Here is a 27,330-nt window from a genome sequence, read left to right on the forward strand (position 1 = left end):
AACTTCTCAGAGTGTTCTCTCTGTATCACTGTCCACATCTGGGGCTTCACTCAGGCCCCTGGTGGTGCAGTCATGGGGGTTGGAGGCAATTTTGGAGGGAGTCCACTGACTGCTGAGAAGTTGCTGTGACACTAGAAGCAGAAACAGGTCTGCTCCCATGGGCAGGGTACCCTGTATTCACCAAAACCAAATCATCCACGCCAGTTTTGATTGGTCTGACATTGATGTGGGGACCTGAACTTGCTGCTCTTCCCCAACAGACAAGCAAGAAGGAAATTAGGCACAGAGCCTTCAACTTTCACATGCTTGCAGCAGCCAACTTGGCTCTGCCATTCACTGCTCCTTGGGGAGGTCCCTGTGAAGTTATCTAGATAAGGCTGCCAAACTACTGCCTCTGGCACTAAGTTCTCTGTTCTGACCCGTGTCCTAAATCCTCATTAATATCTGGGACTCCTTCCAGACCCATCCTTCAAGCATCCAACAGCCCTGCTCTACCAGCTGGTCCTGGTGAAATCAGCATGTCTTCAGGGCATCCCAAGCTTTGTAGGGTTGTTCAGACTTGTGAAAGAGCTATAGAGGATTTAAAAGAACCTTTAATTCCATGTCAAGTGCCATCCTTCACCATAGGTTAAAATACAAAGAAAACTTCAAAGAAGAAAATGGAAACAAGAAATTAACATTCCCCCCTGTGCTTGGGAAGTGGATAGCATTCAGTGTGTAATGAGCATCCACATCCCTCAGAGAGCTTTGGAAATCTCAGCCATTAATTTGATCTTCTTTTCACCCCCACTTGGATCAATGGAAAGATTTTCTACAAGTACATTTTCAGACCCTTGTTCACTGTTAATCTTCTCTCTGTATCCTTTTCAACATCTTCCTCCTAGAGTCTGTCAGTCACTGCCACAGAGATTCATCAAGGCTGTCTTGTAATCGCCGCTGGTGTCCTCCTGACAGGAGAAAACATTAAAATATAGGTGAGTTGGGAAGAGTAGGGAAGTTCCTCTGCACGCTCCAAGTGCTGACGGTGTCAGTCTGTGGAATATGCCCACACAGGAAAAGGACTTTGGAAAGAGCAAGTCAGACCTCAGCAGAGCTGCTGCCAGCTGACACACCATCAAAAGCGAACGGAGAAATGGGGCTTGTAGCTACCACCTGAAATAACATTAACCAAGCCAAATTTTTCCTTTGGAATGCAGGTGAGCAATTGATCAAGGTTCTGTCCCACAGAGCAGCGCAAAGTCAGCACAAATGACACCAAGCAAACCTGTTGTGTTCAGATTCTTTGTCCCTGGGTATTTATGTAGAACCTCTTCCCTACAGGAAGGGAAAAGGCAGTTATGTTATATAGTTAGCCCTGACACATGGCATTTTTAAAAAGCCAAAAATGTGGTCATTTTGGTCTAGAAGCACTACACAAAATATTCACTAGGTAAAGAAAATTTCCTCCCTTTGAATGCTTTGTGGTGACTGGTGTAAATCTAGTTCCACTTCTCAGAAGGAATGAATATTCTGTACAGACCCTTGAAGGCTGATCATTAATCAACATGACAGACACTGACAGTGTCAATTATAAGAAGGGCCCTTCATTACAGACCCAGACTTCCCATAGGGACTGCTGAGGACAGGGCTTTTGTGCCATTTGCACAGGGGCAAAGGAATGTCCCAAAGTCCTGGGGACAAATGGTAAAAAACAGCATTTCAGCACTAACAGGGGAGGCACATTCACTCAGAGCTGAAACTCAAATGCTACAATAAGCCTTAACAAGGTTCAGTTTCTGAACTGGTCTCATCACAGTGTAGACAAGGCTTTCACCTGGGATAAGGCAGCAAAACCCCTTCAAACAAGAGACAAGGAAAAGGAAAAGGAAAAGGAAAAGGAAAAGGAAAAGGAAAAGGAAAAGGAAAAGGAAAAGGAAAAGGAAAAGGAAAAGGAAAAGGAAAAGGAAAAGCATTATTTTGATGCATATGGATGGCACTGGCTTGAGGTAGTTAAGTGTGGCAGAGAGAGAGGAGAAAATGGCACAGCTGTGTGGGATAGGTATAACAGCAATGATTAATTTAAGTTAGATTCATCTAGAACAGTCATGCAGTGCATAGATACAGAGACTGGTCCATGAAAATCCTAGTGCAGTGTCTCCTTGGGTTTGCTTTGTCCAAGTCCTTACAGAGAGCATATGGTCTGACTCACCTTTCAGACACAGGTGTCTCTCAAGGACATGGCTTTTAACAGGCCTAGTGAAGGAGAGACATGACCATAGCAAAAATGAGCTTGTTACTGCAAACAACCATGGAAGCATCCCACAGTGCTGGAAAGATTAGGAATACATGCAATGACTGAGAACATCATACCAAGATTCTGCTTACCGAAATCATAGTGGAGAGAGGCTTTCCTGCAATGCGCTGGAATTCAGGCTTGATAAGATTTAGGTCAACTTCACTTCGAGAAACAAGCACCCTTATCAGAGTCCCATCATCGGTGCCAGCCCCCTGGAAGAACAGATACAGCAGTCTGTGATGCTACTGGCTGTTCAAGGGATAAGCTGTACAAACTAGTCCAGGGCAGGAGGAGTCAGCTTTCAAACACCACTGGGCACCTCTCCTGTGGAACATCTGCATCTCTTTCTGGAGGGCCCACCCCCACACCCCTCCCAGGGGCCACTGCCAACACCACAAACCCACCATGGAGGTGTGCACAAGTTTTGCACATGTCAAATGCAAAAGCAAACACGCTACAGAGATGGGAGCTGGCACTAAATACAGACTGTCCCTCTGCAGAATCACCCAGGCACTGTTTGGCTTTAGCCAATATTGTTTAATCACTCACAGGAAAATTAAAATTATATGGATAACAAAACTGTAATCTCAGCTTTCCAAAAGGTTTGGAGAGCTGACATCTTGTACATATCAGTTAAGTATTACAGGGACACAGTCTGCAAATACCTTATGTGTCCCCATTTGAAAATCTCATTTTATACTGCCATTGAGAGAATTGCTTCCTAAAAAGAAAATACTGTGTTCCAGTCTATTTAAATGGAAGGCAAGTCTTCACCATAAACAACCTCCCAGAAAAGCCTCTTTTGTCTGTGTTCCAGAAAGTGAGGCTGGGCTCCCTGCAGGCTCTTAAGCCAGAAAAGCCAGACTCCCTTGTTATCTTGAGTTTAAAGGGTACTGTTCTACTCAAGGTGTTTGAAAGGATTCTGCTATTACTTGCAGAATATCTTGCAACAATTGCACTAAACATGCTGAATTTCACCAAAACCTTGGCTCTTCTACTTTGAATTGGTGGAAGTCAGGTTACAAGTTAAGTCTGTATGAAAACCAGTGTGTTGCAATGGAGAGTCTTACCTTTAAAGCATTGTACAGCCTCTCTGCAAAGTAGCAACGGATGTTCCTGGTGCATTTCACTAGGCATACAAAAAAGCTCAGTAAGAATCAATGGTAATTCCAGCCCAGGGCAGGAGGTGACTGAGATCCTTCAGGCTTCCCATTAATTCACGGTGCTCCTGGAATCTGAGTTTATCTCATCCAGGAGGTACTCCTTACTTCATACCAGACACCTTTATAAAGCAGATCTGTCTAATATAAGTCAATTACTGCAGAATAAAAGGCAGCAGACTCTGACAGAGCAAAGGGAAAGGTTGCCACTTACCAATAGCCAGCATGGCATCCTCAAGTGAACCACGAGTTTCACTCTTGATAGAGTCTTCTATGCTCTTACCAGCCAGCTTCTGGTATTCTTCAAACACTGTTTGAAACACAAAGAACTTATATTTTTTACCAAGTAACCCTCAAGGCCTTTTGTGTACAATATTTACAGGCATTGCTTGTGTGGCAATATAAACACACAAATCCTGCAAAAGCAATGGCCACATTTGCACCAGATTCAGGAGGTTTTAGTCAACATCAGTAATCAGCCACAAAGATGGATGTTAACATTTACAAAAAGCCAAAGCATTCATGGTTCTTAATTCCCTGTGCAGTTCACAGCCAATGGACTTTAAAATTATGACAAAACCATTTGGGGAAACTTATTATTTTAACCACAATTTAAAATAAAAACAACTGAGAAAAGATGAGCAAAATACAGGCGCAGATTCCAAGATATTTGAGTTCCTACAGTAACAAACACTCAGCAACAAGGTCATTGCTTGCCTTATACACTTTGGATACTCCAAGGCTCAGAAACACTGATATCTGTTTTTACTCCTAGCTTTCTAGGACTAACAAAGAAGGAAAACTGCTGTGTAATGCAATAGACATCTTAAGAAACTTTGCTCAGCACTCGATATCATCAACACTCAAGACACTTTGGGGAAATGGAATACAGAATAGACAGATGGATACAAACTTCTCAACTCAAACTACTCTTTCTATTAAAAACAAATTTTAAAAACTGCAATAATTACACTGAGATCTTAATGACAAATAGGTACAGAAGAAATTGCTTAGTGCCACAGTAGGTTCAAAAGACTGGTTGCATTATCACAACGAGATTAAATTCAATTCTTAAAGACAGATACAGACAAATACTATAGTGACCACCTATTTTTGTTTTGTTTATTTTTTAAGTGACCTTGAGAGATTGAATTTGAAACACAAGGGGGAGCTGGCTTCCAGGGCATAGAAACAGCTGAAGAGGACCTCAGCTTAGAAAAAGCTCAGGCATATCGAGTTTATCTTCGGCTAAATTTATCAGTTTTAGGTCCACCTGATTCACACAGTACTTGATATGTTTAGATTCAGCCAACATAACAAAATCTGTTATGCCTGAAAAGCATTGAGAAGACAAGGTTTGGTCTCTGCTGCATGGACAGTGGCGAGCTGAGGTCTCAGCTGGAGCAGGGCTTGTGTCCTCCCTCCCAGCAGCCTCTGATGCCCTCAAAAGGACCTGGGGCAGAAGTGCAGGCTGCACCCTGTCATTCTCCAGCACCGAGTAACCAGCTACTTTTTCAGTGATTTTTTTCCCCCCAGAGGAACCCACATCCAAGGGGATGTGTGTGTTCAGCACATGATCCTACTTAATTAGGGCAGGACTCAGTCACTCTCTTCTTGAATTTGTAAAAACAGCCACCCAGTTATCATCACTGTATAGGGACCCCTGGAAAAACCACTTGATTTTCAGCAGAACTAAATCTTCATAACCTTTCACAAAATCTGATGGCAGCTTTTGGTTACTGGGTGACCAGGGATTATTTCTGACCACCCATGTCTCTCATCTATAGCCTCTCCTCTTCTTGTCTAGGGTGATTTGTGATTTTGGAGGCTTGGGGATGTAGTGATGGCAATGTGGGCTCTGCTCCATACCTTTCATTAGGTGTGTGGCACTCCTTTTGCACAGGATGGTGATGAACTGGATCTCATCAGTGCCCCGAATCTTCTCTCCAGCAGCATAGAGAGCCTGGAATTAGCACACAGGTATTAGTGAGCTGTTCTCTGTGTGCAGCTGCTAAAGGAACAGAGTTTGGCTGAAGGCATGGCTGGGATAAAGGGAGTAACCCAAACTTCTGGTTCACTGTGTGAACCAGACTCTAGAAGGGCAGGTTATGAAAAGCTTTCTGTCTTCCAGACAAATGGAACATCCACTGTCTCCATCCTTTCTACCCCTCCTGCAGCAGCTGGAACAGCCAACAATTCACTTGAGGTTTTCTCCCTTTTCTCTGCTCTTCCACTCCACCATAGCCATATCAAAAGCAGATGAACCAAAGCCCAGGCCTCATCACCCCTCTTTGGAAAGGCAGAGCTCAGCAGTGCAGGCAAAATTGAGAAAACCCCAAGTTACTTAAAGATAACCCCACCCCAAATTATTGTGACTCCAACCCTCTGCTGACACTGAAGCACTCTGAAGTTCAAGAAGGTGGGAATGCAGGCATATCTGTGATCTCAGGTATTTGAGAGTACCTCTGCATCCTGAAGAGCCAGGGCTGTGTCCACATAGAGGGTGGCATTGTCCCTCTCACCCTATGAGCAGAAAAAGAAGGGTAACAATTATGTCTCATGAAGATTTTTCCATAAATAAGGATCAGAGCATTCATTCTGATCAAAGATCAATTATCCTCTCAGTTATCTATTCCTGCAGAGTACTCAAGCAGTAATATTTCAGACAGTATGAATGCTAACTCCGTCACTGAAAGGCGCTGAAATCAGTCATATGAAGCAGAGTAAAAAATTGTTCAGTTATTCTGCTACCAGGCAGGAAAATTCCAAAAATGTGGTAGGGTAACAGCACTCAGGCACTGAGGGCACAGGTCCTGGAAAAGTGGTGAATCCTAGTGGACCGGTACTGTTTTTTAAGACCCTTGCAGAGTACAGTGGCTTTACACACAGGTGAAAGTGAGGTGTCTCTGCAGGAGAGCTGGCTGTGAGTTCCCAGCTCTCTTACTGCTGCCGAGGGAGAGAGATTTCCCTGCTTCAGTCACATCACAGCTGAAACAGATCCAGTCCAAGTGACATGGTGGTCTCTGCACTTTATCTGGTGATCATGACTGTACTGGCTCTCCTATTGCATGTCTTCTCCAGAAAAGAAGAGAGAAATGTGAAGACCTTTATATCCTCATTTCTCTTCTCAAGCATTACCTGAAGAAGGCAAACCAGAATCTGCTCCAAGTAGCCGCTCGTTTCCGATTTTATGTCTTGCTCCAGATCAGAACCGTATGCTACCCAAGGGAAAGAGAAGGACAAGGGAAGGGTTTGTTATTTATTTAGGTCATACAGTCAGGACATTGCCAGTAACCCAAGCCCACACCATAGCCTGACACTGGGCAAGAGGGTCATCAAGGGAAAAAACAGGTCTGAGAGCAGCTCACACCCTGTGTGATGCCCAGGTCAGCATTTGCATCCAGCTGAGTGACTAGCTCCCCTGATGTCTAAGCACTAAACCCAGAGCTAATTTTAGAGGTATAGCTGAAGGGATGAACAAGATTAAATATTTACAAATACATATTTGATAAATTCCCATGTATTTAATGGAGAGAAATACCAAGTGCACAACTATCATTTTGTCTATGTTCTGACAGTACTCTGTACCTAAATGGAACGAAATTTGTAATTTGCTGACCCTTGGCTGCAGATGGATGAAGACCTAGAAAGGGATTTTCAAATTCTCTCAACATAGCCATGTTCTGTTTGCCAGCTGAAAGCAGAGTTTATTGCTTTAAGAGTTAAATGCTTTTAGAAAAGCCATTTTCTTGCTGACAGTGCTAGCTGGCAACGCCTGCCTGTTGAGCTCTGACCACAGAAATCTGAGCCCCGGGCACTTACCTTCTTTGTACGCCTTGATTATCTCCTTGATCTGCGCTTTTGTCCGAGATGCCAGGATCTCTATGATAACACTTTCTCTTGTTCCCACGCCCTTTAATAGAAAACGGTGGAGAAATAAAGGTGGAGACAGGCATCTAGTCATGGAAATGATTTACTGCTAGACAAGTATGGTGAAGGGAGGAGTTGGATGGCAGCAAAGTCAGGCTGAGCTGTAAGAAACCATCGTGATGAAAGCTGGAGATACAAAACACATTTGGGTTGCACACTGTTTCTTTTACCAAGGTGCCTAATTTGTAAAGGATGACTTTATGTAACCCTACATTTCCTCAGTGCTTTTCTGGTGTCAGATCTTCGACAATAGACGGCATTAAGGGAATGCAGGGAGACCAGTCCTTAGTAGTCAGTCCTTCTTTATACCATTTTAACAGACCACTCTGTATCTGAAACTTGTAAAGATACATTATCAATAGGTAGGATCCCAGCCGACCCCAGCCTGGCCCTTGCACCACCACTCCTTGATTCCTGAAAGGTTTCAGGGCTCAGCTGGGACATCAGGGCAGCAGGTTTGGGTGTGAATTCAGTTTTGTTGTTGCCTTCCCAGGCTCTTTGAGTCACTTATGTATAGAAACTTCCATATAGTCATAAATATTTAAGCAGCATTTTCCCCCAGAACACTAATAGTACAATTAAGTATTTCTCAAAGGCTACTGCTAATAACAAACTTAACCATGCAACAGTCCAGTTATTAACACTTGCACAAGTGCAGGAAATTAGCAGTGTATTTGTGCTACTACTTAAATATCAGCATGCAACATGCTTACCTTCATGGCATCATACAGTTCCTTGGCATCATACTTGAATGGGGGGTACATGAGAGCTACAATGAGCCTCTCAAAGTTGCCACTCAATTCAGACTTCAGGCTTTCAATCAGATCCTGCCAAAAGTGCATCATCACATGGTTACATAAACAGACCCACAGGATCATTGTGCTGCACATGCTGCTTCCATCCCCATGTCCCAAGTAATGAAGCTGAATGACAGCATTGCTGATAGTTGATTAAAAAAGGTCCTGAGACTGAAAAAGGCACCTAACTCCAAAATGGGGTTTGTCAAGGTGCTTACACATTCCCTGTTTTCTTGATATTTGGGCTTTCTCAATAATTAATCCTGCAGCAAATCTTGCTCCATCCTGCTTAACTCACAGAGCAGAACCAGGTAGCTGAAGGCCTTGCACTGAGCAAGGGTGTAGCTACAGAGAAATTCCCAAAACTGCATCTAAACTTGCACCCAGGACATCTGCAGAATCAGGACTGCAGTCTGCTTGAAGATACACTTCAAACTTCCCTCTGACTATAGTGCAAGTTTTCCTCTCTCTGTTGAATGACTCTTCCTGTTTTAGTGGGATGCAAGGGCTCTATTTAATCATTGTTCCATACCCACCACCCCCATATTTGCTTCCCTTTCTTAGGCTTTTGCATGGCAGTCTCCTTTCCAGCAAGGCTCACAGTAAGGCTGAAGGTATACAGTCTGCTGGTGAAAAGATTTTCCCAATAAAAGTAAGATTTAAAAAGAAGAAACAAAGAGAAACAAAGGAAAACATAGTTGTCGATAACCATGGAATTTCTAAACAAGTGTAATTAAATAAGTCTTTAAATTGAACTTTTTTGACATTTAAAAAGGCCTGAAACAAACCAATATTTTACTCAACGTGTCACTTAGATGGGTATCAATTTTTGTTACAGCTTCAAATCAATAAGAAGCTTCACTCACTTCAAATTAAGACTGATTCTAAAAAAGTATTTCTGGTCAAAATGCATTTTTAAAAAAATTGAATTTTTAGGAGAAAAACGTTTTTTTCCTGGCCAAACATTAATTTTACAAATTAATCACAGGCCTTATAATTAGATATTAGCCTACTTATTTGCAGAAGACCTGCATATAGTTTGCATCATGCTTTCAGAAAGAAGTGTACGCCCATTTACTACATCCTGCATGCAGTAAACCAGTGATTGAATAATATGGCATTGTTTTAGAAGAACCTTTCCAAACTGTGCTTTGAAGGATTTGGCAATCTCTTGACGCTGCACATTGCTCCTCTTGGTTAAGACATCAATTATAGCTTGTTCATCAGTCCCTGTGGAAAGCAACAATAAATCATAAATACAGTGCACAAAATAAGCTGAGACTGGTCCAAAATCCCAATCTGAATATTCAGACAACCTTGTCTTGTTCACTGCCTCTGTGTAGAAGTTTAAGTACATACCATGGAAACTTTAATATTAGTTTTTCACAGTAAAAAAGAGGTGATATCTCTGGATGCAAATTTTCTAAGGAATTGATTTCAACTTAGCAATTATAAGAACATAGAATTTACATATGTGGTTGGAGTCAACTCACCCAGCCCTTTCATGGCGTTGTACAGAGTCTGAGCATCAGGTGCAGCATTAAAATGTAAAGTACCTGCCACAGACCTGCCCTCTGCTTCACTCTGAAAGAAGAAGAAAAATAAACAACTTTCCACCACTGCTTTTCATCAACTGGAGAAAAAGTATTTGAAAAGTACATTAATGACATTTATAGCCTACACATGGTGAAGTCACAGAAAATAGGAGAGACTGGCCAGAAGTTTCTCAGCAGAGCAAAAAGAGAACACAAGTTTCTCTCCAAAGAGAGCGCAAGTTTCCTGTTCCCACCTGCCTGTACCAGCCTTTGCTGGCAGGAACAGGAAGTGCAAAGCATGGCTGACAGTGCTGCAAGCATTGTGAGGTCAGGCAGAGTGGCAGAAAAAGCACAGACTGGACTTTCCTATTCACCCCTTAATTACAGTCCTTCACAGCATGGATGCTGCTGTCCCATACTGCATTTCTCAGTGGGTTGGTGCAGGGTAGCTTTTAGAGAGCTTTTTGAATTCCTGAAATTGTCATGTTCTCACAGACCATTTTCTTCAGCAGCTGCTGCTGCACTTCTGCACAGCTGGTTTCAAGAAGAGAGCATCTCCACTGGAAGAATTTGGGGCAAAAGACTACTTTGAAGGAAGAGATCCATCTGGAGGAATGCAGGTTTGATGTTCTTCCCTGTACCAAGAATCAGATACAACTACACCAGAATCCTCCTAACAAACCCCTGAAGTGCTGACAGTATCAGTCCCAGGGCATAAAAGACACACTGAGACTTACTTTAGTCACCACAAGGTAGTAGGGCCATCAACTAGAACACAGGCAAAATTTAACAAAGCTGGTAGTCAAGGAACTGGCTTGAAAATATTGTCATATCCATCACAAACTGGTCCTGTCAATAGGGGGAGTATGTGGGTGGGTAGGCATGAGGAGTCATCATCACTTTATTACAATAATAAACACAATTTTCTCCTTCCCAGAAACAAGGATATTTAAGTCGGAAACTACCATATTCTCATAAATTTGCCTTTAGATGCAGGGTTAATATTAAACTAACGGTATCAGTATTTATCAGTATGAGCTGATAAATATTTTAATGGGGATGGCTTCACAGTGAGATAAAAGAGATCAGAGATTATGGATCAGAAGGAAGCATTAGGGTTGTCCCACATGACTTACATAACATGGACCACCAAGGGCTGCCCATCAGCCTCCTGCTACGATGCAAATCCCTTCTGCTCTTACTTCCCATGTGAAAGAGAACCAGTGGATACAGCTGGCACCTTTGCATGGAGCAGTGACAGTGAGGAGTATTGAGAGAGGCAGAATGTTCAGCAACCAGCAAGACTTGGAAAAGTTTGCTTCACAGCTAGCACAGAGACACCCCTGCAGCACCCCGCCTTGCTCCCAGCAGAAAGAGTAGCTGTGAAGCAAATGGTGTCAACAGGAAACTTCACAAGAGATGCAGCTTTGAATCCCAATGGTCACCGAGCGGCAAGTATAAGGCTGAGGAGAAGCTGTCACTGCAGAAAACAGCAGTGACAGAGCAGGGGGCACTGCCACCTCCAACAGTTTGTCATTGGCTTAGAGGAATTTGAGCTGCTTTTCAAGTGCTCCTTTTCTAGCCCTCTGCCAAGGTGGCAAGCACCACCACAGCTTCCCTGGGCAGTGGGTTAGACCCATCCATCTGAGTCTGCTTTGAATAGGATGGCCAATCCTCTCCAGCTGCATGCAAGGGCCCTGTGAAGAAACCCCCAAACATTCTGGACCCAAGCCTGGTGACTCAGTGAAAGAGGGAGTACAAAGCTGAGCTTTCATTTGGAGGCAGTGGAAACAAATTAAACAATGATCTTTTTTGGTACGAATTCCGATAAACAGTTACGGCCCTTCCTGGCTGAGTAGCACATTTGTGACTCACTCCTGCACCTCATTCTCTGTGCACATAGCTGTTGCAGCATAAGTACAATTGCACCAGCTTTTCAGAGAATCCCTGCTCACTTTCGTCTTGTTTCCCAGATGAATTAATCCTACAACTCCCTAAGTGATACTGTGAAAAGTTTTATCTATGAATGAAAGGAAGAAGGAATAAAAGTTTTACTACCAAAATATTTTCAAACCTAAATGATAGACTCTTTTTAAAAAACTGGAATCTGGGGACAGGTTGGGTTACTGTTTGCATTTTGTTCAGTCAATATTTTCTAAGAAAGTTTCACATTTTTTCATTCCTTCTGCTTTTGAACTGTATTTTTTAATGAAGGGTTTAGAAAACAAAAAATTTTCCCCATCCTTCTTTGGACCTCTCATTTTCTTCTCATGCCTCCACCCCCTACAACACCAACTGGTACTGGATCATTGGAGTATAAGAGTTTTTCTCCTTCTTTTCTTGCTCTAATTTACAAATTATTTCCAGCTTGGGGGTAGAAGAGAATAGGTAATCCAAAAAGAAAAAAAATGAAATGAGAGCTAGTCCAAGCTCAAGATAAACATCTATTTTATTATACCAAACTTCCAAAGGAAATAGGGAGACAGAGAAAACTCAGAAGGAAGATTACAATTTGAATCTTTCTGGGGAAAAAAATATTTTGAGACCCGGGAGTAAACCTGGCCTCCCACAGAGGCTGATGGGGGAGCTGGCACATCACCAAGGCTACCTGCTGCCTGGTCTGAGCCAGACCCCAGGTGCTGCCTCAGCACAGCCCATGAACTTCTCCCCATCCTGCCACATTCCTCTGAGAGCCACAAGCATTTACAAGAGAACATACACAGCATTTCTGGCTCCTGGCAAAGAGACAGGCTGTTCAAGACACATTATTGTTGCAATATTAAAAACCCATCCAAGACAGACATTGTGGCTTGACCATATCTTCCTCTGTGACCACAGCCTGCCAGCACAACAGGGGACCAAAAATGGGGACAGGCCAGCGCCCTGAACTCACTGCCACAGGACAAGGGAGCAGGCAGGAGCCCACAGCTTCAGCTGAGTAACTTTGCTGTTGCATGGTACCATCTCCATGAACACAGGGACACAGACACCCCCTGCACCTCTCTCAGCTAAGGGTACAGATAGGATCTGCTCCTCCTCCTACAGCCAGCAGCCATATCAACACCCTCCTTCATCAATGTTTTTGAAGTGCTGAATGCTAATATACAGCCAGAAAAACAGTAAAAAGGTCTTGCTGATTTTTAAAGGAAACTGTTCATTCCCACACAGTGCCTGATACAACTTGTAAGTTACCTTATTACAGTGCCAAAAACCCTCAGAGTATCAGTATATCCTCTACTTACCCAGGCCTTCCACCATGCCATTGCGGTCTCAGTAGTGTTACCTGGCTCTGTCGGCAAAGAAAACCACACATATCACACCTCAAAGTTTGGGAATCTGAGATTTGAAGGGAGGCATAGGGAGGAGAGGAAGAAACAAAAGCTCTTTTCAATAAACTCACCACAAGAAAAATGGAATAACTGTACTCCTCTGGAGGCTCGTTCCCTCTGGAAGCCGCAGAATGTAACTGGCCTCTCGGGCACACGCAGGTATAAAGCATCCTTATCTACAAATTCCACAGGGCAACACCCTCCCACATGGCTCAACCTGTTTTCCATGTATGAGCTCACAGGGAGAGTTCAAGTTGCTTAATAAACGAGGCTTCCCTTGTGAGGAGTCCTAAATTCAACCTTGTTGACTCATTGTAATTTTTCCACTGCTTCTCCCAATACACGTCCTTCCCTGCTAACATTTTGGCCTCTGGCACAGATACAACATACAAATTACAACCAGGTAATTTCTCAGCATGAAAGAGACTAGATGAATTCAGCTATAACTGAACAAGCCATTCACTATTACAGACTCTTTGTATCTCTGCTAATGTGGAACACTGCCAAACAGGACTCTAGAAACATAACATACCTTCCTCTACCTCCCTTCAAAATCTTACTTTAAAAAACTCAAAGCCAAATAACCAAAAAATTTCCAAACCAAACAAACCACATACCCAGCCAAACTCCACATCATCCATGTCCTATACCTTACAGTGGAGCTCCATAAAGCATCAGATTGTACAGACACTTAGGAGGTCCCAAATCCCACACCTAGACTTCCACAGCATGAGTCACAAACATTCTCTAGGGTAATGTGGGACCAACACATCTAAGGCTAACAAGTTTGAGTAATGACTACCCCAGCTAAGTGTCATAGGGCTTGCAGTAGCTGCTGTGACACGTTAAAGTTTAGGAGCTGAGTGCAAAACTTCTCCTTTTTCAGAAGAAAAAGAACTGAGTTGAACAGCTTCTCATATTTGGTGAAATGTTTCTATGAAGTCATCTGAAATACCTTATGGTTGTAGCAATATTTTCCTGTCTAGACTGTTGTCAGAATCTCCCTATGCCAGCATTTATTTATTTATTTGCAGTGGAAAGCTGCCCTGCTGGAAGCATTCCCACAGCTGTATGTTAACACTTGCTATATAGGAGCTTTGTGCCCTCCACATTTACAGGCTCACGTGGGATGCTGGGTAAACACCAAACTATGGGCCTCTCTTATTTCCCTCCCACACACTGCTATTTCACTTAACTCAGCAAGGCCCCTGATGGCCTGGGAAGTTGCCCTGGCTATTCCCAAGAGAATGAGCTGGGCCAGCCTCCAACACATCCATCATATGGCGAGGGCAAGTTGGGAAGGAGAAACGGCATCGCCCTTGGTATAACAAACATGCTGCTGGGTCTGCACTGGCTTTGCTCCCACTCACATGTGAGAGGCAGGTTGATCACAGCACAGAGCAAGGAGAGCTCATGAGTGGTCCTTCAGCCCTCCTCCTCCTGGGGTGGCAAAGTGCCTTTGCTCACAGGGTGCATCTGCTTCTTCTGGATGCCAGTATCTGCTGCCTACACACACATTTCCCTCTGTCGGGATAGAACTGGTCAGCTTGCCATGGAGATCAGCTTTCTTGAGGACTCTAAGGACAAAGAAGCCCTTCTAGGCAGAAAATCACAGAGTTACAGCAAGCAGCCATAGGGCACAGAGGGCAGCAGAGACCAAACCAGACAGCAAATGGGAAAAAGTCTGAGGGGTCATTCTGGCCATCATAAACTAAAAAGGCTGTGAAGGGACAAACCAGGGGATTTTAATGCATAGAAACACTGGCCACATTTTACTCAATATGGACAGGCTAGGAAAGGTCTGGTGAACCTGAAATGTGCTGCAAGACCCAGAGCAAGACTGCACAGACTTAATATAGACCAGAGCAGTCAGCACTTGCAGGCTAGTGGAGCAGAGGGCAGACCAGTATCCCTTTTGCTTGTGCAAATATAGTTACCCTGAGCAGCTGTAAACATGAATAGATTTGTCTTCATTGCAGTTCTGTTCCCCCCTTAGCACTTGTGCTGTGTGAGAGAGCTTATCTGAGGTTCATGGACTTTACTGCTGTGTACCAGAGACACAACAGCTGTTACAGCACCAGCAAGCAATGCAAGGCACAGCCTCACACATAGCTCAGTGATTACCCTAAGGAACATGCAGCTCTTTAGAAAAGGGGCAGAAGATGATGCATGGACTCTCCCAAGCTCAGCTTTCTCACCCTGGCACTGTCCCCCAGCCCAGGGGCCACACCTGCATTTCAGGTACTACTCTGTTTTGGGAAGTGAACCCCAAATGCACAAACCAGACTGTTCAGAAACTCCGCTCAACAGAGTACTAAGGTGGTTAGAATTTGTCTCAGACAGTGATTGTGTGTGTTTACACTGCAGGGCACTGTGGTACCCCAGAAAATGCAGCGCCATCTCTGATCTGTCTGCAGGAGGAGTGCCTGGGCAGGGGGTCAGTCACACCATGGCTGCAGACACCCACAGTGTGTCAGTGCAGTGACTCCCTCAGGCCTCACCCTCCGGCCTCCTCCAGGCTTCCAGAGTCCTGCACCTGCTGACACACCCAGCACAGCCAGCAAGAGTGGGCAGCAACCTCCAGCAGAGCAGCATCTTACACCACAATCAGCTGTGGGTTTGCATTTTTAAGCCATTTAGTCCTAACCAATTTTCAGCTAGACAAAATGCAGCAGGGACCAGTACACTTAGCTTTTCTTGACTCTGCCCCAGGACTTCCCAAGCTTGAATCACGGACATTGGAGCTGCCCTGATATGTACTCAGCCAGCACAAAGGGAACAGAAATCACAGTCAGGATTTTTAACAAAAAGGTACCAATAGCCTTGGGAAGATGCACGACTGACATCACGTCAAGAAGCTTTTGCTACCCATTAATCTTAGGCAGGTTTGTTGTAGGCTGAATGACAACAGCATAAAGGATGCTCTAATTTAGATAGAGGGTGAATAAAGTCTTCTAGGGTATAAAGGCAGCCCCCTTTTCCATCTATGAGCTTGTGAAGTCTGGCACTATGCCTGGAAAGTTTCAGGCCAAGAGCTGACTTCTTTGGAACATGAAAGCCTGTGGAAACCAGGTTCTCAAATGCTCAGCAATTTCCTTTCATGGCTTTCATATCAAGACTAACAAAACAGCACAGTCCATTGGGAATTTCATCCCAAAGTATGCATTTGTTTGATTTTTTTCAGCCAGGAACTTGGAAATCATTGAGGGAAAGGAAGACCAAACACAGAGATGTACTGTTGGGCAAAGCAATAATACTATAACCGTATGACATAAGTACTCAAATTTGAAGAGCATACCCTTTAGACCAAGCAGGAGAGGGGTATTCTGCTACTAGGCTACAAAATGGATATCTTCCTCCAACCCAGTCTGTAAGCAGAACCCCCTGTAGAACTGGAGCTCTGATGAGAACCCAGTTCAGAGATTCAAACGTCAGAATTGGTTTTGTTCATGTGTAAAAGAAATGACCAAACTCACATAGCTCTGTGCTTTCCAGATCTGAACATTACCCTTACACAAGTCTTTTAGCTTGACACCCATTACTAACAGCACCTGGCCCTCCCTTCCACAGCCCAGCCCCTTGCTGCAGCAGCTGCCGTGCCTGCAGACAGGCTCACACTCACTGTGAAACCGTGGCAGTTCCATCCTGCAGGTTTCAAGTCATTCTGTAAACAAGAGCAGAGAGCAGGCACTGCCTTCTGCTGCTCCATTTCCCTACCCCTACCACCCCCCTGCCTCCGTTTCTTCCTTTTCTTCCTGTTCATCACCCTTAATCACCTCACCTGAAATCAGATCTCTAAATGGAGAGCTGTGTAAATTTGCCAGCAAGCCTATCCAAACAAAGTTATTATCTTTTTATGAATGAGGTGGCAGCTGGGTGGGGAAAAGGGTCAGATGGGGAAGGCAGCAGTTTAGAGCAAGGAGAGCATCTCTAATGTAAAAATAGTTTCTAAAGCCCTGCCAAAATTGTACTACTTGTCAGCTCACTACTCACCCTGCCATTTCTTCCAGCGCCTTTGAACCAAGCTTCACAGTGAAAATGACCTCAAAATAGGTTTATTTCAATTTGAAAATCATTATCACAATTTAATTTTTGAAGTTGTACTGCAAGCAGCTATGAGCCAAGCTTAAGAGAAATTTCATATTGGATGTTGTGGGGCATGTTCAGTTACAGAAGGAACAAAAGGGTAAAAACTCAGGGGTAGATTCTCCGCAGCACCTCAGTGTCAGGGGTGCCTATGCTGTGGGCTCTCTGCACAGAGGTTAGTGAAGGGTGTGGATCTGGCTTTTCCCAGCAGCTTCCCTGCCCAGGAGACTCTGCTGCAGGTGGGAGAGTCAGGGTGAGGCCCCAGCCCTTGCCCTGCCTCTGCTCTGGCACTGACTCTGGCTGAGCATTTTTCTGCTCATTCTTTTCTTAGCTCGTGTTGGTGCCAAGGAATTCCTCCCAGTTGCTCTAACAACCATTCCCCACACAAAACAGGCAATTGCTGTACTTGCTTAACCCCAAAGGCCAACAAAGAAAGCACGCTGTGAATCAGAATGGTCAGAGGCAGCTCACTTGGGTCTGATGGGGACATGACAAGTGCCAGGAGCTCACATGCCAGCAGAGAGTGGGAGGCAGCACCCAGAAAGTCTTTGACTGCTTGGCTGTGATGTATTTTGTGCATGTACCTACCTGCCTCTATGGGAATTGGTTTTTGTGTGCTTCTTGATGGAAAAAGTACAGGTGTTTGTACACAATTAAACTCAATCCTGCTGCTTGAAATGACCCTGTGATGGAGGCAGACACACAGAGCAACCTAAGAGAAAAGTAAAAAATGAAAATTTGCTCACATCCCTGGATGTGTCAGAGTCCAGCTGTTTGTAGCAAGGCAGCCACATACACTTCAGTGCTTGCAGTCTCCCAGTTATTTATGTCAGAGCTGAGCAGCATCCATGGCCTTTTGGCTGATTTTGGCTCCCTTCCCACTGCTGCAGAATTGCAGTGACCCCACTGAAGTCAGTGTGCTTGTGCCACTCACACAGGTAACACTGCAATGGGTACCCAGATCTCTCTTGGAGGGTGTAGAAAAGGCATCCTAAAATCTTGCCAAAGGAAAACAAAACAAAGAGACATGAAATAATGCTTCCCTGTCCTGGGGCCATGGCTATGGGGCCAGCCCTGCCAGACAGGATCGTGCACTTTGCTTGGCTGCAAACACACTGACAGGCTAGTTGTATTCTTATTTCCTGCTGTTAAGCTAGAGCTGCTCCTGAGCTACCAAAAATACTGGAATGCCAAATGCCATGAGTCATGTGCTTGGCCAGGAGCAGGAGCCTCTCCAGCCTTGGAGAGCCCCAGGGGTTGCTGCAGAGGTACCCAGAGAGGAAAGCTGGCAGCTGCTAAGTCTGAGAGCAGCCCCAAAGCTGCAGCTGCTGAACCTGCCTGGCCAGGAGGGCTGAGCTGCAGTGTTCCAACAGCCAGAGCTGGGCTCTGTCCTTGCAGGAAGGGAAACTGAGGCACAAAAGGAGGGCAGAGAAACAGCCGTAATTTGATTGGCCTGCACTAGCCTCAAAGGAGGGAGGGAAAGGCACTCTACAAAAACAACTGTGCAGAGTTTGTGAACTCCAAGGTGCTCCAGCAGCCCCTCAGAGCCCCTGTTGGCACCAGCAGGCTGCAGCTCTGACCCATGGGGAGCAGACAAGCACCACTCCTGCATGGCTCAGGAAAAGGAGAACAGGATCCATGAGGGATGCAAATCCTCAGCCTCCAAACAGAACTGCCAGGAGACCATGGCAGAGACACTTCCTGAGACATCCTGTCTTCTCTTCCAAGGGTGATGCTGGGTCCAGCTGGCCTGGGTTAAAGGCAGGGCTGCTCATTTGCTCCTGTGTATGGCCCAGAGGGAACTGAGATATTTCACATTTTCATTTGTGAGTTACTTAAGCAATACAAATGATTAATATTGGCAGAAACAGAGCTGGGAAATTCCAGGGCCTGCAGAGTTAACAGTTTCTCCCTGCTCGCTTTTTTCCATAGAGAAAAGTGCTTCAAGGCACAAGTAGTCCCTAATCATAAGCACTAGCCTGGGAAGAGACAGACCCCACCCGGGTCTCTCTCACTGTCCTGGCAGACAGGACACTCACTCCTGCTGTCCCAGGTACAGGCTGTTTGCACTCCTGGAGCTGGAGTTTCCTGGTGAGCTATAGCAGAGCCAAGTCTGCCATTGTGATTATGGCTTTCAAGGGTTTTTATCTGCCTTCTGAAGGCACTGCTGCATTTCCCCGTTGGAAACAACAGCCTCACTGATGTGTTGAACTCCCTTTATCACTGATGATCCAAACATACCTTACAGAGGTGCACCAGAAATCCAGGAAAAAAACAAAAAACCCCAAAAATAACAACAACAAAAAAAGCTGAACTTGGACCAACCTCTCCCCCTAGGCACATTCTCTGCTACCTAAGATATTCTTGATGCAAAAGGAAAGAGAGGCACAAAGCAGGAACAGTTGTGCTTCTGAAGAGATTGAGCTGCCACATATGCTTGCCATATTTTTTTTGTTGGCTTTGATTGGCCAAATATGTCTTTGATGATGAAGGGGAATCTTGAGACTCCTGTTTCCACCTCAAAACATCTTTCTATGTACTGAAAAAACCAGAAACTAGAAAACATTTGAGGGCACTAAGTATTTTATCCTAAGAGTGCCTGAGGCATGATCAGTAAGGCAAGAGTTGCTGTATTTGGTACCCTGTGGCAAACACATGGTGTTTATTGCATGGCTATGGCTTGGCAGCTGTGTTCCTGTGCTCACCAGGAAAACATGCTCTCAATCTTGTCCCTCTGCCATTAAAGGGAAAAGTGTACACTCTAGGTGTGAGGTGTTCTGGGTCACAGGACCTAGGGTGGTTATCTAAGGTGATTGACCCCTGCAACCATGCATTTCAGAAAGCTTAAAAGGAAACATTTCTCAATCTATGTCACAGGCAAAAGCTTCCAGCAGGAAAGCTTTCTTTTAGAGAACATTTTCATATCATACATAACCTCACAGTCTGAGCTGCAGCCAGAAATCAGTGATATTACCTGGCCAGGAAACTCCAGCAAAGCCTCCTGTGCAGTGAAAAGGAAGGTGCTCTGATGTGCAGGAAAAGGGAAATTTGTCACAGAAACATGAAACTTGAGATGAGTCCCATCCCAAAGGGCAAAGCACATTCACAGAGCAAAGACCAGACAGCTTCCAGCATGGGCAACATGCTCTGCCTGTGGTTTCTCAAGGAATGAGAGGAGAGGGGAAAAGAGCATTTTTTCCATTCCTGGCTCAAGTTGCTGAAGCCAAAAAAATTCTTGTTGCTGATTTTTCATGCGCACAGATAGGGCAGAGAGATTGGTATATGTGAACATATAAATGCCACTCCTGAGACTGTGAAGGACATTTGATGAAAGATTCTAAATCAGCACTAGAGGCTATTTATAGAAAATTCTATAACTAAAGACCTGGATCTGCACATTCCCAGTCTCTGGGAAAGTTCAGGTCAAATCTGAATTTTGTTGTCTCAGGCATGCGTAAACCTAAGCAGCCACAGCTGCAGCCAATGTAGGGTTTTTGTTAATGCAGAGTAAAAATGCCCAGAGCCTTGGCTGCAGGAGCACTTTTGTTTATCTGATCTCCTCCAAGAGCCCAAGCCTGCTTTCTGAGTAAGAAGCAGATGGAAGAACAAAACAGAGCGAAGGCCACAAAACCATACTGGGTGACTATTGTCTTGCCAGCTTGGGGTGCAGGGTGAGAGCAAGCCAGGCTCTTTGTCAGAGCCCTGCCTCCATGAGGGAGCAGCTCAGCTCCAGGCTGAGGATTTCAATTCCCATTAGCAGCACAGCCCGCTGGAGCTGCCCAGAGGGCACCAGGCAGCTCCCACCTGCTTTGCTGCAATGAGTCCACGTGGACCAGAGCCCCAAAATTGGGTGCCCAGCGTTTTCTGCAGATGAGGCTCAGGGGATTATGTGTGTGCAAAGACCAGCTTCCTTTCCCCTGGCACACAGGGCTGTGGCTGCCATGCTGGGCACACTGAGTGCACACCACAGCTCAGCAGCTTTGCAGCAGCCCTGACTACCCATAACTGCAGCCTGCTTGGTTGGAGATTTTTGTGGCCTACCCCTGTTGAATTTCTTGCCTGCCTTATGTCCACCAGCCCTCTGCCCCCAGTCCTCAGTGGGGCTGGAACAGATACAGAGGAAACATTAGAAGTAGGGAGGACTGAAAATCTGTAGTTCTGTCTGAAGCCTGGTGACTCCAGGGGTTTCAGAAGTGCAGGATTTCCCATGGAATTTCTCTTTGTTGAAGTCTTGAGCTCTGGCATTGTGTCTTGCATGGATTTTACTTTATGTCTGTGTGTTCTATGACTCCTCTTTAAGACAGCAGCAATTATTTCAGGCTCTGCCCCATGTGTTAATAAATGTCTGAACCCTGAGTCCAGTTCAATTTACTCAGCTTTTCTAGCTGGTTTCAAAAAACAATGGCTTACCTTTGAATTAGACAAAGATCAAAATTCTCAGCCTAGAGACATGACACTGAGGCACAGAACATACTCTTGTCTCTAATGAAGTTAGTAGCAAGTCAAGGGTGGTAATTGTGACAGCCCAACTCCACATTCCTCTCCTGACCATTAGGTGGCTGAGCTGATTGGAAAGAAGATACAGAAAAGTTTATCAGCTCTTAAAATGACCCTGCAATAAAATTCTTTATAGTGTTTAACCAGTAAGCACTTTTATTGTTGATTCTGAAGCCATTAAGACTACATTATGTTGGATTACAAGATTTTGGCTACATCTCCCACATTCGCATGCAGGCATTACATTTGCAAGGTTTTCTCAGAAAAACAGAGCACGTGCCTAAAATGCATGAAGTTACATGATTATAACATGGAAGCAGCATGTCAGTTACAGAAATTTGTACCACATGTACCAGTAACAAACCCACACCCCCATGTAAAGCTTCTTTATCCCTCAAAAATCTTACTGCTTCCTCTGTCCCACATCTCCATGCCCCAGCTGATCAGCCCACATTCCCCACTGTTTCTGAAAACACTATATCTTCCTAAACAAACAAAAACTTAAAAAATTGAGTACAGTACATTTCCCCCCATAAAAACCAAAACATTTCCTAAAACATTTATCCCTCACAACCCTTCTCCTCATCTCCCAAATAAAAAAAAAAAATCTATTGTAATCTACACATTTGTTCAAGCAATATTATATGACAGGAATCTCTACTGCATTATTCAAAGGTATATCAGTAACAAACTTCTAAAAAACTAGGATGACCCAAAAATTCCCCTTGCCCCAAAACTACAGAGAACTGAAAATGCTATACTGCATTATCACACTTGCATGCATGGATCCTGAGCCACCTCTATTTATTCACCTTGAGCCCCTTTTAATAAATAACTGTCCAGCAGTAACATCCAGAAGTGTGCTGTCTCCTCCAAATTAAACTCTATATTTACAGAAGTAGGGCTGTTTTCTCAGTGAAATGTTTCTTAAAAAAAAAAAAAAACCAAAAAAAACCCCAAACAAACCACAAAAAAAACCCCAAAGTAACAACAATAAACACTGCAAGTGATTAAAGAGAGAAAGCGTATTACTGATTGTGTTGTCTGAAGACCAACAGGACTAAAAAAGCATTAGGAGCACCAGGTGCACATGCATTTGAACTGGTACAGTTCATGAAATAATGTCATTCATTGTTATGCTTGCTCTTTCACATGAGAAACTGATTCTTTTTCCTTTTTTTTTCCTTTTTCTATTTAGGACCGTCTGCTCTGCAGGCTACTCCCACAGATGGCAACACATGCACTGAGCTTGAAAAATGGCCATAAATATGCTTTGATCAATGTGGTTCTGTACCAGGTTTAAACACACTGAATTTCCCTCCCTGCTGCTTTGCACCTTGTGTCATTTCACATCTGTAGTAAGTGTGAGACCAAGGCCTCCTGAATCCACATTTTCCTCTGGGATTTCGGGAAGAATTAGATATTCACTTTTTTTGCAAGTGTCAAATGGTGCTATATACTGGAAAATACACGGGAATCATTCCTACATGAGAACATTTCTTAGCAGTGTAACTACTGTAATCACAATTGGCATAGAAAAGAATGCCAAAACAAACATTGAAATAACAGGCCGATTTGAGGCACTTTGTCCCTTCCTTTATTTCCAGACATTTCTCAGCTGATGGACACCAATATTACTGCCTTGATTTCAGTTGGTCTATTTTGATTTATACCAGGTAAGGATCAAGCTCAACAGATGATAAAATAACAACTACTTTCTCTTACTGTGCTGTTACAGTGCCTGAGATCACTGCAAATGGGTACATTTCTGTACAATCAAAAGGCCTTTCTGTAGCCAGTGCAGCATATTCACTACTCCCACCTTTGCAAAGAAAATTCAGTTTAACACAAAAAAGTTCACTTTCCCTTTCTGCTTTACCAGCAAATTAAACCTGCAGTGCTCCTGTCACAGAGGCTGCAGCCAAAACTTGAGTTACACACCAAATGCTTAATTTTTTACAGTGAGAATGCAGGAAACTCCATTTATGCCAAATCTAATTCTCAAATCCATGGTAGTTCCCACTTCATCATACATGAAGCCATTCACCTGGGATTTGGCAAAGCCTAAGCTGCTCCTATTCCTGCTGTACTTGCAAGTTGTGCAGAATTGTTAGCATGTGTTATCTTTGTAAGTCTGTGTATTCCAGCAAAGACCAATCATCTCCTCAACTGCAAACAACAGGCATGTTGGATGTGTGACTGTGAGAAGCCCTGCCTGAGCCAACAGCTCCACTGTCACTGGCAGGGAGTCAAATTCCACCAACACTGACATGAGGGCAAATCGCCAACTCAACTCACCTCTCCCAAGATCTCTACAGGTGCAACCCAAGACAAAATCTGGCTCCCAGGCTTTGTCATTAGCTAAAGTTAACTCTGGACCCACCAAGTCACTGCTTCAATCTCACTGCTGCCTGCTGATAAGAGACTTGGCATCTATGGAGCAGTGGTCTGTTGCAGCCCCACAAGAAGTTAAAGCTCTAATTCCCTGCTTTTCCTGGCATGGGTATCAGTTTTATTGTCCTCTGCCATTTCAATTTCTAGTTGGCATTTGCTGGCTAATTATTCTCACACAACCAATGTGAGAAGCTGTTAGGTTCACTGTACATACACATTACAAATGGTCTTAGACCCAGCAAGGCTATTGCAGGGTTTCCACATTACCAGTATAACGCCCATCAATGATCTCTGTTTGTGAAGCACCTTCCCCACCCTTCCTCCTGCCCTCTCACTGCAGTCATCCAGTTCCTTTCACTGGGGTAAAACCAGAGTTTCACCACAACTGCAGTGGAAAATAGAACTGCTTTAGTTTCACCTTTCAGCTGAAAGAGACAGAGATAGGTGATGACTCTGTGTGTTACACTGGCTGCAAAAGGCCTTTCTATTCATAGGAGTGCAACACTCAAGCAATTTTTGTAAAGCAAGAGAAACCAAACAAAACCCTGCACAGTTCCCACACACAAGCACAGGCACACACACACACACACACACACACACACACACACATACTCTTCTTTCCCCTCCAAACAAAAATCCATTCTCATGAACCAAATTATGCAGACCCTATTCAAGTCTAAAAAGAATGAGGATAGGGTTGACTGCATCCCAATTCTCCTTTCTTATCACAATGAAGTCACAGGTCAGCAAAGCACTTGGGCATAAGGAAGTTTCTCTTGACCTGCAGGATATTTTAACACATGCAGAAATGCTTTGCTGGCTCTGGCCTAAATTAGGAACAGCTCCAAGGCCAGCTGGCACTCACAACCATGATTCCACTACCTGCACCAATATACATGAGGTAAGAGCTAAGCTCAAGAGAGCAGAGCAGTGCAAGAGGAGAAGGAGGCTCTGTGGTTCTTCTGAGTCATGTTTGACAGCCTCAGCTGCATACACACGGCATGTCACAGTGATAAGCATAGACTGATGAGAGCTTGGTGGTGTTCTGCAAGTGGGCCTTCCACTGGAAACATTAAGCGTGATTTCTGTTTGTGCCAGCACAACTTTACATGCCTGTAACTACTGCATGAAAAGGTCTTAAATCTGGAGCAACTGCACAATACAGTTAGTGTTTTATCCTAGACATGTGCCAACAACTCTTGTGATGTGTTACACACCCACACACAGATGGAGAAACAGGTATATGCTGTGTCATAATGCAACATATTATTTCTACAACTATCCTAAAAACACAGTCAGTGCCAAAGCAGACCAGCATAGGTTCCCTCTCCAATACAATAGGTAGTGGTGGAGAAAAAGCAAGATCAGGTGTTATTTTGATTCACTAGGGAATGCTCTGGGCACAACCCAGTCAGGTATTGCTCAGTGAACACTAATAATGGGCTGGCCCCCAGTCCCGCGTCAGAAATTCCCACCTCTGTGTGGGCGCTCACATCCCCTTCTGGTGACACCCAAATTGAGAGCATGGGAGAGCAGCCAAGCATGTAAAACAGGGATAAAAGCTCATGCTCACTCTTCACACCATGCCTCTCAGCCACAGGTAGACTGCAGGGTTTCATATTAGTGGGATCTGAACTGTCTAAAGAAATAGCTGCTCAAAGAGGAATTTATGTTTTAATCACAAAAGGATCAAATTCTTCTAGGCAGTAAGATCAAAGGGAAATTTATCCAATCAAATAGCAATAGAATCAGTCCCTCAATGCTGCTGATATAAATAACACATTCTGTTTGCTTACTACAGTATCTGTGCTCAAATTCCATGTATGTTTGCTTCCTTTTGGACTACTCTTTCTATAAATGAAAGCTAAACACCAAGTCAATTGGTGTTTAGCTTTTTCAAAATTCCTCTGAACTTTGGACAAATATGAACTCAAGTCTTATACAAAATCTGGATTTCTAGATGGAGTATCTCACTTTCAGTGGTTGTCCTATGCAACCACGTCTAAATGTATTCAGAGATAGCAGGCTCAAAACTGATTTTTCTAGGGGAAAAAATATATCCCTCTTCTATGATAGATTATTGAGCTAGATTATTGGCACATAGTCTTATGTTATCTCATGACTGTTATAGACCTCTTAAAACTTCCATGGAAATTCCACCTGCAGAACCAAAGGCAGAAAGTTATCTTTGCAACTGTTGATCCATATTAACATCTGGATGCAGTACTGTTGGGAAAAAAAAAAAAGCAAATTCCTCAACGAACTATGTTGAACCAACTTGTAGGCGGCAGCTATCGAAGCCACTGATGCACGAGTACCGGTTAAAGTTATTAATGAATGATCTGACACACCAAGTCAGACAACTGTCCTAGCTAAATACATCTCCAAAAGTATACACACAAAAGCTGTTACTGTATCTAGTGATCATTTTTGTTTGTTTCTATACCCCATAGCTCTGAATCTTTCCACTGAATGTTTACTCAGCACGTGTGGTATAAATATATTCATACACTAAAATTGACACTTGGCAATATTTTTTTTCCCTTTTTCTTTTTTTTTTCTTTTTGCTGACCAGCAACAAATTCCGATATCTTTAACTGTAAACCAATACTCAATAAATATGCTGTGTTCAGCAAAGAGACGTGTTGTGTCGATCAGGTTTTGCTGCACTCTAAGCCATGGGCTGCGGGGGTGGGCGTGAAGGAGGAGGTCCAGGAGGGGCTCGGGATGGAGGTGGCCCAGGAGGTGGCTGCCTGGAAGGAGGCTGCAGAGACACAGGAGAGGAAGGGCTCCTTGGAGCGTTGTTGAGGGGAGCGTTGTCGCGCAACGGCAGCTTCGGCGGTGGGCTGTAAGGGGCAGAGGTGCCATCCGACTTCACACGGGTGAAGTTTATGCATCTTCCCTACAGGTGAAGAAAAATTCATGATTAAAAAGTAGGTATTTTGACTCATCAGTACTTAGTCAAAGGTACTATAAGCAGAGAGGTCAGGCTACAGTTCATCTAGTATCACTCTCTTGGTCCTAGAAATTACATTCAAACTGCGCTGTATTAAAGTTCGTACTTTACTTGATTTTCAGAGCTACTGCCTGTAGATAATAGCCTAGCACAAAAGGGACCACATTGGAACTGTGTTCACATGTGCTCTCTGCTGTGCCACTAGAGCAGAACATGCCCAAAGTGACAGCTCCACCTAAATCATGCCTGCCTTGGTGGGATTCCTGACTGCAAAGCTGTGCTCAAAAAAAACTCGTACAGGATTATACCAGAGCAACAACATTAGCAAAGACAATCCATAGCTCTCATTTTCAAAGTGATCCTAGCCTGGC

At 44.1% G+C, this 27,330-nt stretch overlaps 2 protein-coding genes across 2 annotated transcripts in view; both read right to left on the minus strand.

Annotated features, from left to right (window-relative positions):
• Positions 1–585: 585 nt before the first annotated feature.
• Positions 586–13,198, minus strand: LOC131561228 (annexin A8-like). Its single transcript, XM_058810444.1, has 13 exons — positions 13,098–13,198; positions 12,940–12,986; positions 9,656–9,746; positions 9,298–9,392; positions 8,079–8,192; positions 7,258–7,348; positions 6,574–6,653; positions 5,899–5,958; positions 5,305–5,398; positions 3,650–3,745; positions 3,346–3,404; positions 2,365–2,487; positions 586–947 (listed from the first exon to the last, which is right to left on the minus strand). Exons 2-13 carry the CDS (start codon positions 12,958–12,960, stop codon positions 891–893), a joined length of 981 nt encoding a protein of 326 aa, XP_058666427.1. The 5' UTR covers positions 12,961–12,986; positions 13,098–13,198; the 3' UTR covers positions 586–890.
• Positions 13,199–21,761: 8,563 nt separating this feature from the next.
• Positions 21,762–27,330, minus strand: part of ANTXRL (ANTXR like) — a 56,168-nt gene continuing 50,599 nt past the window's right edge. The window contains exon 18 of the mRNA XM_058810490.1: positions 21,762–26,905. Within this exon, the coding sequence (XP_058666473.1) occupies positions 26,675–26,905 (231 nt within the window). The 3' untranslated portion in view covers positions 21,762–26,674. The remainder of the gene's footprint in view (positions 26,906–27,330) is intronic.

This window comes from Ammospiza caudacuta, chromosome 9 (assembly GCF_027887145.1).
Source record: "Ammospiza caudacuta isolate bAmmCau1 chromosome 9, bAmmCau1.pri, whole genome shotgun sequence".
In the NCBI taxonomy this organism is placed as follows: domain Eukaryota; kingdom Metazoa; phylum Chordata; class Aves; order Passeriformes; family Passerellidae; genus Ammospiza; species Ammospiza caudacuta.

Excerpts from the sequence above, each read along its gene's own strand:
- LOC131561228 (XM_058810444.1), bottom strand. The coding sequence starts at position 12,960 with ATGGCATGGTGGAAGGCCTGG. Across the intron at positions 8,193-9,297 it reads TCAAAGCACAGTTTGGAAAG|GATCTGATTGAAAGCCTGAA; the intron begins GTTCTTCTAAAA and ends CACTTTTGGCAG. Across the intron at positions 5,399-5,898 it reads TGGCTCTTCAGGATGCAGAG|GCTCTCTATGCTGCTGGAGA; the intron begins GTACTCTCAAAT and ends TGCTAATTCCAG.